Source organism: Hypanus sabinus, chromosome 21 (assembly GCF_030144855.1).
Source record: "Hypanus sabinus isolate sHypSab1 chromosome 21, sHypSab1.hap1, whole genome shotgun sequence".
Lineage (NCBI taxonomy): Eukaryota > Metazoa > Chordata > Chondrichthyes > Myliobatiformes > Dasyatidae > Hypanus > Hypanus sabinus.
Window position 1 is genome coordinate 20,170,387 of NC_082726.1, and position 13,297 is coordinate 20,183,683.

The 13,297-nt window shown below is 41.4% G+C and overlaps 1 protein-coding gene across 1 annotated transcript in view; it reads left to right on the top strand.

Annotated features, from left to right (window-relative positions):
- alpk3a (alpha-kinase 3a) overlaps positions 1-13,297 on the top strand; it is a 110,696-nt gene that overhangs the window by 58,546 nt on the left and 38,853 nt on the right. Inside the window, exon 5 of the mRNA XM_059946948.1 lies at positions 1,695-3,294. Within this exon, the coding sequence (XP_059802931.1) occupies positions 1,695-3,294 (1,600 nt within the window). The remainder of the gene's footprint in view (positions 1-1,694; positions 3,295-13,297) is intronic.

Consider the following 13,297-nt stretch of genomic DNA (forward strand, 5'->3'; position numbering starts at 1 on the left):
CTAAGCCAGCTTTCATCTCCCCAAAAGGGGAGGAATATTTCTCTAGGTTTTATAATTTCATTAGTACTTATCTAGTAATCATAGCCCCAAGGGCAATGCTAGGAAATGGGGCAGATTTCTTCTATAACATCAGGAAATGCTGGAAAAGCTCAGGTGTCAGAAACTGCAGAGAGAGAGAGAGAGAGAGAGAGAGAAGCAGAGTTAATGCTTCAAGTCCAAGATCATTTGTCATTACAGATAGAAGATGAAGGGTCTTTTTCTCTTCTCTTTCCAGATGCTGCCTGACCTGCTGAGTTTTTTTCTAATTTTATTTCACATTTCCAGCATATGCAGTTCTCTAATTTTTAGAATTCCTCTAATCTAACTTAGGGTGCATAGATACCTCGGTTAATGGTAGGATTCCATGGCATAAGAAGGTTGGGAGCTGTTGCGTAAACTCTAATATATGACATTGTCACCTCGGTGATTGTAATTAACGACCAGGCAAACTGCACCTATTTACTGCACAAGGAGTGTAAGTTTTGTTTTAACAGCAGAAGGTGAATATAATACCATCCTCTGGCTCAAAGCAAAATAAAAAAGTCTTTTTGTTCTTTTTAGAAGTTACAGTGCCATTGATGGAGGAAGTATGATTCATAGCTTGTGGATGCACAGGAGATTGCAGATGCTGTGACCGGGAGCAACAGATGATCTGGGGGAACTCAGTGGGTCGAGCAGCAACTGAGGGAGAGAAAGAGTTGTTTTAATATTTTGGGTCAAAACCTTGCATCAGGATTCATGCAGTGATCATCCTGAAACATCAACAATTCCTTTCCACCGATGCTTCTTGACCTGCTGGATTGCGTGTTGCTGCAACGCTACCGTGCTTGCAATGTGCACTCCTACCAGGACCTCCCTCAGCCACCTCCACTCCAAAGAAATCGAACCTATCCTACCCAGTCACTCTTCATTAGTGAAGCACTCCATCCCAGGCAACATGCTAGAGAGTCTGCTATGTAGCCCCTCCAGTGTGGTTATGTCCTTCCATTAACACAGTGACTTGAACGGCACACAGTTCAACAGCAGAGGCCCTGAGCAACATTCTGCAAAGCTGTACCATAATCCTCTGCACTTGTATTCTGTGTTCCTGTTCATGAAGTCAAGGGGTGCCTTCTCCACCACTCTCTACCTTGTGGCCATTTTCTAGTTCACCAGTATATAGTTCTTTCTCCTGCGTTTTTTGATATGAATGATTATATCCAAAGAACTGGTTTAAAAAAGCTGCATATGCTGGAAATCTGAAGCAAAATGCAGTATTTGTGGAAAGAGAAGCCAAGTTAGTGTTTCACTTGTGAGACCTTTCAAAACCCTTTGCTGAAGGGTCTTTGACCTGAAACATTGAACCACTGTTTCTTTCTCCTCAGATGCTGACTGCCCTGCTGAGAGCTTCGGCCTTTTCTGTTAATATCTGAACAGTATTTCAGAAAATTCAGTGTTTTAAGTTGGGGACATAATGGTAGTCACAATATATCAGCTCGTGCCAGTTACATAGGGTTATTCAGTCTGATTTCTTTACCCTACAGCCGAGAGCATCTTACCTTTTCAACCATGTAGTCAACAGGACTGAATTTTTCACATAGCATACCTGTTGACTGGGTTGACTAGCTTCAGCTACAACAGCATTGATTGTAACCCAGCAATGTTTGTGTCAACAGATGCACAGAAGATGATGCGGCCATTTACCAAGCTTCAGCTAGAAACAGCAAAGGGATTGTGTCCTGTTCTGGTGTTCTGGAGGTGGGCACCATGAACGAGTACAAGATCCATCAGCGGTGGTTCGCCAGGCTTAAGCAGAAAGCAGATGCCAAAAGGCGTGAGTTGGAGGAGACCAGGATTAAGGACAAGGAGAACATCGCCCGTATGGCCAACGTTCGGGACAGCAATCTCCAGAGGACACTGAGTCCAGAGAGAGCCCAGCGGAAGCGGAAGTCACAGGCTGAGGCCAGGGCAGGTTCCCTTGACTCTTCGAAGAACAAAGAGGATGGGCTCAAAGTTCACATTGCTGATCCAGACGCTGCTTTGCACAAGAACGTGGAGGCCGCTTGGAGTGTTGACAAGATGGAGAAGCCCACTGCTTCAGCGCCGGAGGTTCAGAATGGCTATGTGACTGGTCCCCAAGGGACTGATCTTGTTGCAGTTAAAGGCGGGAACAATTCGCTGGAGGACTTGGAAAATGACATCTTATTCAGCAGCGGCATCCGTGAAATGGAGCCACTCATTTTGGCTAAACCTGTAGATAAGGAGTTTGCAGCGAGAAAGAAGAAAAGGAAGCTTTCAGGGGAAGAGGTCAGACTCTCACTGAGAAGAGCAGAGAGCAACTCTCAGAGTGCCCGTGACGAAGCTGCGCGAAATGCCGTCGATCAAAACAAGAGCTCTGGCATTTTGTCACGTTACCTCCGAGACACTTTGAAGAGAAGCAAACCACACAGGGGTCCCCAGACCTTTGTATCTGGGGATCATATGGAGATTGATGAGCAGGTATCATCAGTGACGTTAGGACAGAGGCAGCACACTGCGGAGCCTTCTGGTCCAAAAAGTGAGCAAGCCGAGCAAGAAAAGGACTCAAGTTGTCAGCCATGCAAAGACATAGAGTCTGGACTGACAAAGTTTACAAATCAAGAGCCAACAGAATCCAGTCCCCAGTCTCCTGCCAGAGACCTGTACTTCTCTATGAAGGAAATGTACCTTGAAACTATTTTGGGACCAGGGGTACATGGGAAGCAACAGTTACCTCAAGTTATGGAGAAGAATAATGAGGCTGACTCCCACCTCCGGGATCACACCTTTGGCCAGAAGACATTTCCAAGTGAGGACCCTGATGTGCCAGATCTGGCGGATGTGAAGTTGGAAAATGCCACTAAGTCGATGAAGACAAGTGAGGAACTACAGAGTATGGGAATATCAGGGAGTGAACTGGACATTACAATGCCTTGTGTCAGCGTAGAAATGCAAGAGAAAAACGCAGGTGGTAATGTGCAGCAGTCTTTAGAAATAAAAGAGGATGCCAGCACAAGTGAACCTGTAACGAGCAGCACCAGATCTGTGGATAGATCTGGGATAGAGGCCGAAGGCTGCTTTAGCTTTCCTCTCGTTCCCGTGGATACAATACTGCAGCCCACTTTCCAGAACTCGTTGGTAGCTGCTCAAGCCATGGCTGAACCTAAGGCTTCACCTCCTCATGGGCAAGATGACCCTGCAGAACATCCATGTATAGTCTTGCCAGCACAGCAGCAGGCTCATGAAATCATTCCTGAGGTAAATAGAACATAGTACGCAGCACATTACAGGCCCTTCGGCCCATGACGTTGTGCCAACCCTCTAACCTACTTCAAAGTCATTCTCAAAGTCCAAGTGAAATTTATTATTAAAGTACATATATGTCACCGTATACAACCCTGTGATTCATTTTCTTGTGGGCATACTCAATAAATCTATAGAATAATAACCATAACAGAATCAATGAAAGACCATCTAATTAGGTCTAACCCTTCCAGCTCACATGGCCTTCCGTTTTGCTTTCATCTATGGACCTATCTAAGAACTTCTTAAGTGTCCTTAATGTATCTGTCTCTACCACTATCCCGGCAACATGTTTCATGCATCTACCACTGTGTTAAATATAACTTCCTCTGACATCCCCCCCCCCACCCCATTCTTTCCTCCAAACAACTTAAAGTTACACCCTCTTGAATTAGCCATTTATGCCCTGGGAAAAGAAAGGTCTCCAGCTATCCACTCTATGCCTCTAATGCTGTCTTCTTCTTGGATGACCTCATATAAGATTGCATTCTGGTTGAGCTGGCACATCAGGCCTATTTATAGAAGCATTAAGCATGCACTGTTTGACAGGAGTTGAATATAATGACATCTGGTCTCGCTGGTGCTTTTGATAGCAATGATGGGTGACCTCCAGAATGGGTGGCAAAATCACACAGTCATCTATACAGGGTGCATATGATACCACAACGTGTAAAGGAGCACTAGTGCCAGGAAAATATCATCTAATTAGAAATGAAGTTGAGCTTCTCTTTAACACTTTCTTTTGGAAACCGTGCAAGAAGATGTTACTTACAGAGGGGGTAGCCTAGTGGATGAGCTTTTTTGGATTCTCAGTTACAGAGAGGTGTGTTTCCTTTTTATTCTTCAAGTGGACATATCTTTTCAAGGAAAGTCCAGGCTGTCAGTAAGGAGCCATACAATACCCGGAGATACAAGAGCCTGCAGATGAATCTACAGGGAAGATAATAGCTCAAGAAAGTCTAGACCAGGGGTGGCCAACCTTTTACATTTCATGTGTCAATTTTTTCGCGCATGAGTTCAGATGCACCGTACAACTCTTGTACCCCCATTCAATTCTTGTAAAAATATGTTGGTGGTGGCATCTGTCGGTCTCGAGAGAGCATGGATCTGCGCCTGGAGTTTCCAGGGTGCAGGCCTGGGCAGGGTTGTGTGGGAAACGGGCAGTTGCCCAAGCTGCAGGCCTTCCCCTCTCCATGCCACCGATGTTGTCCAAGGGAAGGGCATTAGGACCCAAGCAGCTTGGCACCAGTGTCGTTGCAGAGCAATGTGTTGTTAAGTGCCTTGCTCAAGGACACAAACACGCTGCCTCAGCTGAGGCTCGAACCAGTGACCTTCAGGTTACTAGTCTGATGCCTTGCCCACTAGGCCACACGCCAACACTTAAAAAAAATGTTAATATAGACATATTTAGCGGTTTTACATGATATATTGATTTAATATAAAAAGATAAACATTACTTACCTTAATGAGACTTTTAACAAATATATTTTGTCTTCTTTTGATTTCTTCCTTTTTCTTAATCACATATTCTTTCCGTAACTCAGACCCAAGCACTAGCTTCAGTTTTCCTTCTATTTGTCTTTTTTTTAAATTTGGTTTTTTAATGTATTTTCTACAACACTACAGATAAGAAAAAACCCCAAACCAAAATAAAAAATTAATACAGTGCAAAAATAAACAAACAATAATAAATAATACAAAAAAGATAATTGAGAAAGCACCCAAATTGAAGTCATGTAAAGTTAGTATCCTCCCCAAGCCCCACGACAGAAAAAAACTCCAGACCAACCACAACACAATATAGAGAATATAAATCAGGACATTCAAACCCCCAAAACTGTAAATACACTTGAAAACAGAAGATAATAATGCCTACTACAAAAAAAAAGAGCTGAAAGTAAGGGACTGGAAAAAACCCCTTAATTAAGAGGAAGGTTATGAAAGTACTCAATAAAAGGTCCCCAGACCTTATGAAACTTTATATCCGAATTAAGAATTGAATAATGGATTTTTTCAAGGTCTAAACAGGACATAATATCATTAAGCCATTGAGCATGCGTGGGCGGGGCAACATCTCTCCATCTAAGGAGGATCAAGCGTCTAGCCAGGAGAGAAGCAAAAGATAATATTAGACACTTAGTCGAACTCAAACGTATATCTGTCTCACCCAAAAAACCAAACAGAGCAATTAAAGGGTTAGGTTCTAAGTGGTGATCCAGAATACAGGATAAAGTTATAAAAACATCTTTCCAAAATTTCTCTAAGCTAGGACAGGACCAGTACATATGAATAAGAGAAGCCTCGCCCTGTTTGCATTTATCACAAAGAGGACTAATATTAGGGTAAAATCAAGATAGTTTAGATTTAGACATATGGGCTCTATGAACAATCTTAAACTGTAAAAGGCAATGGCGAGCACAAAGAGAGGTTGAATTAACCGATTTGAGAATCGAGTCCCAAATCTCATCAGATAAAGAGATATTTAAATCATGCTCCCAAGCCATTCTAATTTTATCCACAGGGGCACGCCGTAAGAATGCTAATTTATCATGAATAAATGACATTAAACCTTTACCTTGTGGATTAATAGAAATAAATAAATCCATAACATTTTCCTCAGGCATTTCAGGGAAGTTAGGAATTAAAGGATTAATAAAGTGTCTAATTTGGAGATATCTAAAAAAATGGGCATTAGGCAGATTGAACTTAGCAGAGAGCTGTTGAAAAGATGTGGATTATCGATAAAAAGATCTTCAGAATGTCTAATGCCCTTCCTATACCAATCATAGAATGTTGAATCATACATAGTAGGTAAAAAAAAGGTGATTATGTAAGATAGGACTAGAAAGGGAAAAACCACAAAAACCATAAAATTTCCTAAACTGAGCCCATATTCGCAAAGTGTGTCCAACAAGAGGATTAACAATTAGTTTAAACAAACAAGGGAGTGCAGAGCCAAGAAGTGCAGAAATAGATAGATCTTTAGTGGAACTCTACTCCATTGCCACCCGATTAGGGCACTCAGGTTGGCTATGAAAAAAAGACCAAAAGGTAGTACAACGTATGTTAGCTGCCCAATAATATAAACAAAAGTTAGGTAAGGCTATGCCACCGTCTTTTTCAGATTTTTGAAGATAAACTTTATTAATTCTAGAACGCTTACTCTTCCACAGATATGACAAAATAATAGAGTCTAAGGAATCAAAAAAAGTTTTAGGAATAAAAATTGGGATTGATTGAAATAAATATAAAAATTTAGAGAGAACATACATTTTAACAACATTAATACGACCTACCAAAGACATAGATAGAGGTGACCATTGTGACAGACTCTGTTTTGTAGTATATAAAAGATTGGCAAAATTTTCATGAAAAGGATCTTTAAACTTCCTTGTGACTGTAATCCCAAGATAAGTAAATTGATTATCAACTACTTTAAAAGGGAGGTCACGAAATGCTAATTCTTGTGCTTCTTTATTAATTGGGAAAAGTTCATTCTTATGTAAATTAAGTTTATAGCCAGAAAACTGGCTAAAGTGATCAAGAAGTGAAAACATTGGAGGTAAGGATGTGGACGGATTTGAAAGAAAGAGTAATAAATCATCAGCATAAAGGGAAACTTTATGCTCAGCACCCCCTCCAGATCCCGGTCAGTTCAGGACAGCTTCGGAATGCTTTTGCCAGAGGTTCTATAGCCAAATCAAAGAGAAAGGGACTTAAAGGGCATCCCTGACGAGTGCCACGTTTGAGGTTAAATAACTGGGATTGCTGAAAATTAATCAAAACAGAGGCAGTAGGACACAGTTACAGCAATTTGATCCAAGAGATAAAACTTTGACCAAAGTCAAATTTTTCTAAAACTGCAAAGAGGTAGTTCCACTCTATATGAACAAATGCTTTCTCCGCATCAAGAGAAATAACGCATTTAGGAATCCCAGTTGAAGGTGAATATAAAATGTTAAATAAACGCCGAATGTTAAAAAAAGGAAGATGGTTTTTAATAAAACCAGTTTGATCATCAGAAATAATAGAGGGAATAATCTATGAGCCAAAACTTTGGCCAAGATTTTAACATCAACATTAAGCAAATAAATCGGCCTGTACGAGGAACACTCTGTTGGGTCTTTACCCTTTTTTAATAAAAGAATAATAGATGCCTCATTAAAAGAGGGTGGCAGTTTACCATAATTAAATGAGTCAGGTAGTACTATTTCAGTCTAATGTGCTTTATAGTGTCTATTAAGATCATGTCTTCTATTATGTGAGAAAGTGTTTTCACAAACAATGCACAACGGTTTTCCTGACGGACCCGCTATAAGTAAAAGCTCATTTTCCCACTGTTCATTGAATTCACGCTTACTATCACTTTCTGCTTTTGCTCTTTTTTTTTGCACTGTGATGGGTAACTGAATGTAAAAACAAGGCTTAATTTTCAAAAAAGTACAAAACTGCAAATGTTCACAAAGGATGAACAAAACACAACTTCATAGCACAGGAGTGTCAATTGTAAACTGGCAAAAACCTGCGACACCGCTGGTGCAGACGCCTGCTGCCTCAGGATCAAACAAGTATCGAATGTGTATTGAACAGTTATGGAACGAATGCAGGACAAAAATCCTTCTTTCTTAGTTTGACTCATTGAACATTCTTTTAAATTGAAAGCAGATTAATGTGAAAGAAGATAACATTCACCAAAAGATATGCACGAAATAATAAGATTGCTAAAAATAATTGCTAAGTTTTAGATTTATTCTCAGTAAAACCCACTTCTAGCTCGAAGCTACTTGAATTCCTGTTATAGATTTTTTTCCTACGAATTGGTTTTTGGTTAATACTTTTTGTATGAGTAGGCTTACATTTTCATTATCACTGGGGTGCAAAGCACCACTTCTAATCATCCAGTGTGCCATAGGTCGGCCATCCCTGGTCTAGACTGTCCAGATGAATGATCTCGTCTCAAAACGTCGACTGTTCATTTCCCTTCACAGATGCTTCCTGACCCTTTCAGTATATCCAGCTACACATTTTTATTTTTGCCCTGTACAGTACCTTCCACTTTGAGGTCAGTAGTTAGTGACCTCTATTTCTCCTTATGAGATTTTGGCCTGACTCGCAGAGCAATCCCATTCCTAACTAGGGGCAATTTGCAGTGGCCATTTCATATACCAGCGTGTACATCTTTGGGATGCGCTAGGTGACCAGAGCAACTGGAAGAAACCCAGGTGGTCACAGGGAGAGCATGCAGACTCTGCATGGATAGCAACCACGGTCAGCGTTAAAGGTGTCAGGCCGCAGACCTGCTAGCTCCACAACTGTGTTCCATGGGAAGCTTGCCTTAATAATCTGGGATACAGTGCTCATACCCTTTTTAATGTATTCATCTTTGGGCAATCATTATTGATAGTGGATAACTTTCAACACTTTTCTGCCTTTGCTTATGTACAATGTGAGACCTATTTGACCAAGAGAGTAGACGCTTCAACTTTATGTATGTGTAGGTAGATAGTAAATTCCGAACATTAACTTTCTATTGTAAATGCAAAGTGTGGAATAAAATTTGTCTTGAGGAAAAATTAGTTAGCAAGGGTTATATAGTTTTCTAGTCAACATTGTTCTTTCTAAGAACATAAGAACTAGGATATGGATGGACTATTTCGGTCCTTTAAGCTCATCCGTTCGTCTAGTTCATGGTTGATCTTCTGCCTCAGTGTCAGGAAGTTTCACTTTTGGCACTCCCAATGTGGTGAGATTGGTGAGATCACCTGCATTGGTGAGATTGGGGGACCACTTCGTCGAGCACCTCCACTCCATCCGCCCCAAAGGCTGAACTTCCTGGTGGCCAAGCACTTTAATTTCAATTCTCATTTCCATTCCCACATGTCGGTCCATGGCCTCCTCTACTGCCGTGATGAGGCCACCCTCAGGGTGGAGGAGCAACACCTTATATTCTATCTGGGTAGCCTCCAATCTGATGGTGTGAATATCGATTTCTCCTTCTGCCAAAAAAAAATTCCCTCCCCCTCCCCTCTTATTGATTTCTCCATTCTGGCTTCTTACCACATCTCACCTCCCAGGTCCTCTTCTTCCCTTTCTCCTATGGTCCACTCTCCTCTTCTATCAGATTCCTTCCTCTCCAGCCCTTTACCTTTCCTACCCAGCAAACTTCACCTACCACCTTAAGCTATCCTCCTTCTCCTCCTCCTCCACCTTTTTATTCCGGCGTCTTCCTCAATCCTTTCTAGTCCTGAAGAAGGGTCTCAGTCCGAAACATCAACTGCTCATTTATTTCCACGGATGCCTCCTGATCTGCGAAGTTCCTCCAGCATTTTGTGTTTGTTGCTTTGGAACTCATGCAGTTGCAGGTGGGAAAATTATCCTCTTCCCATCTGCCTAAGAAAGAAAGGAATATTCCTGAGGGAAATTCCAGAGATGGAGTTGGAGTCTCTGAGGTATCTGAAAGGGTGATACATTTTAACTGGCTACATCAGGGTCCTGTTTGTCAGCAAACTTGGCTGAATGGGGTGGTGCAAATGGGAAAGAGTTATGGATGATGTCATGCCTGTGGAAGATGCAGGAGAGTTGGCCAGGAAAATGTTGGAATCCTAATCTTTGCCTGTCTCCAAGGTAATTCTTTGGAAATCGTAAATCTGGAGGTTTCAAGCATCAAGATAAAATAGTGAGTAATTCATCAAGTGTTGACAGAGATAGCTAACTCTGCCAGCTCCACAGATACAAATAGCTGTGCCTTAGTGGTAAATGGGATATCATGGATTTTGATGAGCAACATCTCATTGTTTCTGATACGGATATACAAGTTGACACATAGTTCTACTTTCAGCCACTTGACATGCACCTTTGATTGAACAATTATCCGAACAAGAATATCTCTGCAAGAGAGGGTCACAAATGAACTGCAGCTATGAATAGGTGTTTGTAAGCACTTTGGAATGTACTGTATTTCTTGGTCTACAGACATAAATATCTAGGGCAGGGCCCAGAAGAAAACTAAGGACAGATGGCCAAAAATTCCCCAATTAACATTTCTTTTTACTTTGGCAGAGAAGGAGGCCATTTGGCTCAATGCGTTGCTGACTTTCAGGGTATTCTCATCCCTCCACTGGTTTCTCTGAAGCAGCTTCACTTTTTAAGCATTAAATCAACTATTATTTTCAATTTCGTATTATTCTGTTTCAAGCAATTATTTTGCTGTCAGACTATAACTACAGATGAATGGAGGCATTTTGGAAAAGAAATTTATTTTCCATATTTCTATTGTTCTTTTTTGTGCTTGGTTAAATTAAATCACTATGCTACATGCAAAATTCAACCTTTTTTTAACTCAATTTAAGACAGAAAAATGAATCGTTTCAGACCTGCGTGTCTTCCTAGTTCTGTAACTTTAAAAAGGTTTGGTCTAAGTGCAGGTACTTCAGAACAATTGCACACAGTTTTGAAGCTGAGTGTTCTGTCCTTCAGATGTATGGTTGGAGTCATCAATCAGTAGAATCGGCAATATTAATTCAGAGTCCAAGTGGTGTTTGTGTTTGGATCACACCTAAGTAGAACGTTGTTTTAAAGAAGACTTCCTACCTGGGATATATCCCCTTGTTTAATGATGTTGGTCCATGGCATAAACAAGGTTGGTAACACCAGCTTTAAAGGGATAACAATGAACTGGATGAGAAGGTTACAGTTCATACTGTTTGCTACATCCAGTTCAGTCTCTAAATTGGCAGATAACATAATTGTGGGTAAAAAAAAACAAAGACCTGTACTTTGAACGTTAACTGACATTACCATTGCCAGTACTGCAGCTTAAGCACGCTGTGTTCAGTATCTGGAATTGCTCTGTTGTTGGATTGAAGTCAAAGCACAGTGAAGTAGGATTCCTGGGAGTAAATTAATAAATTGACTTATTATTGTCACATTCACTGAGGCCCAGTGAAAAATCTTGTCTTGCATACTGTTCATACCGATGGATTCACTAGGATCAGAATTAGGTTTAATATCACTGGCAAATGTTGTGAAAATTGTTGTTTTATTGTAGTGTTACAGTTCAATACATAAAATACTATAAATTACAATAGCAAGTGTAGGTATTAATAATTAAATAAGTAGTAAAAATGAGAACAAAAGTTGTTCATGAGTTGGCCTATGGTCCATTCAGAAATCTGATGGCAGAACAGTTGAAGCTGTTCTTCCGACATTGAGTGTGTGTCTTCACATTCCTGCAGCCCATGCGAGGCTCATTCAGAAGGTAATGAGGCATGGGATCCGAGGGGACATGCTTTGTGGATCCAGAATTGGCTTGCCCACAGAAGGCAAAGAGTGGTTGTAGATGGTTCATATTCTGCATGGAGGTCGGTGACCAGTGGTGTTCCACAGGGATCTGTTCTGGGACCCCTTCTGATGACACAAAGGTTGGGGGTGTTGTGGATAGTCTGGAGTGTTGTCAGAGGTTACAGCGGGACATTATTAGGATGCAGAACCAGGCTGAGAAGTGGTAGATGGAGTTTAACCCAGGTAAGTGTGAAGTGGTTCATTTTGGTAGATCAAATTTGAAGACAGAATTTAGTATTAAGACTCCTGGCAATGTGGAGGATCAGAGAGATTTTGGGGTCTGTGTCCACAGGGCACTCAAAGCTGCTGCACAGGTTGACTGTTTTCAAGGAGGAGTATGGTGTGTTGACATTTATCAACCGTGGGATTAAGTCCAAGAGCCGTGAGGTAATGTTATAGCTATATAAGACCTCTGTCAAACCCACTTAGTGTTCAGTTCTGGTCACCTCACTGCAGGAAGGATGTGGATACCATAGAGAGAGTGCAGAGGAGATTTACAGGATGTTGCCTGGATTGAAGAGTGTACTTTATGAGAATAGTTTGAGTGAACTTGGTCTTTTCTCCTTGGAGCGACAGAGATGAGAGGTGACCTGATAGAGATGTATAAGATGATGAGAGGCATTGATCATGTGGATAGCCAGAGGCTTTTTCCCAGGGCTGAAATAGCCTACATGAGGGGCACAGTTTTAAGGTGCTTGGAAATAGGTATAGAGTGGATGTTGGGGTTAAGTTTTTCACACAGAGAGTGGTGGATGCATGGAATACACTGCTGATGACAGTGGAGAAGGCGGATACAATAGGGTCTTTTAGGAGACTCTTAGATAGGTACACAGAGCTTAGAAAAACAGAGAGCTATTCAGTAGGGTAATTCTAGGCAGTTTCTAGAGAAGATTACATGGTCAGCACAACATTGTGGGCCAGAGAGTCTGTAATGTTCTGTAGATTTCTATATTCTATGTACCTCCTCCCTGATGGTAGTGAGCATGTTCTAGGTGATGGGAGTCATTATTGATGGATGGAATTTTACCCTGTTCTTCCTCAATCCATTATTTTAAATTCATTACAACAGTGCCTTGAGGCAGTACAAGGCAAAACAATTACAGAGTGCCGAATGAAGTATCACAGTTACAGAGAAAGTGCAGCCACACTAACAACCAATGAAAGGTCTCAGCCCGAAACATCGACTACTTATTCCTCTTCATAGGTGCTGCCTGACCTGAGTCCCTCCTGCATTTTGTGTGTGTTACTCAATAAGGAGCAGGGCCATACAAGGTAGAGTGTGAAGTCAGGAGTCCGTCTGACCGTACTAGGGAACAGTTCAAGAGTTTGATAACAGTGGGGTCGAACCTGTCCTTGAACTTGGTGGTATGTGCTCTCAGGTTTTCGTATCTTCTTCCCATTGTGAGGGGGAGAAGAGGAAATACCCAGAGTAGATGGGGTCTTTGATGATACTGCTTGCTTTACCGAGGTAGTGAGATGTACAGGGTCTAGGAGGGAAAGTGGTTTCCATGATGTGCTGAGCTGTGCCAACAATCGTCAGTTTCTTGTGGTTGCAGTCTGTTTTAAACTCCTTTATGGCCATCTCAAAGGACATCATCATCACCCACATCACTATGTC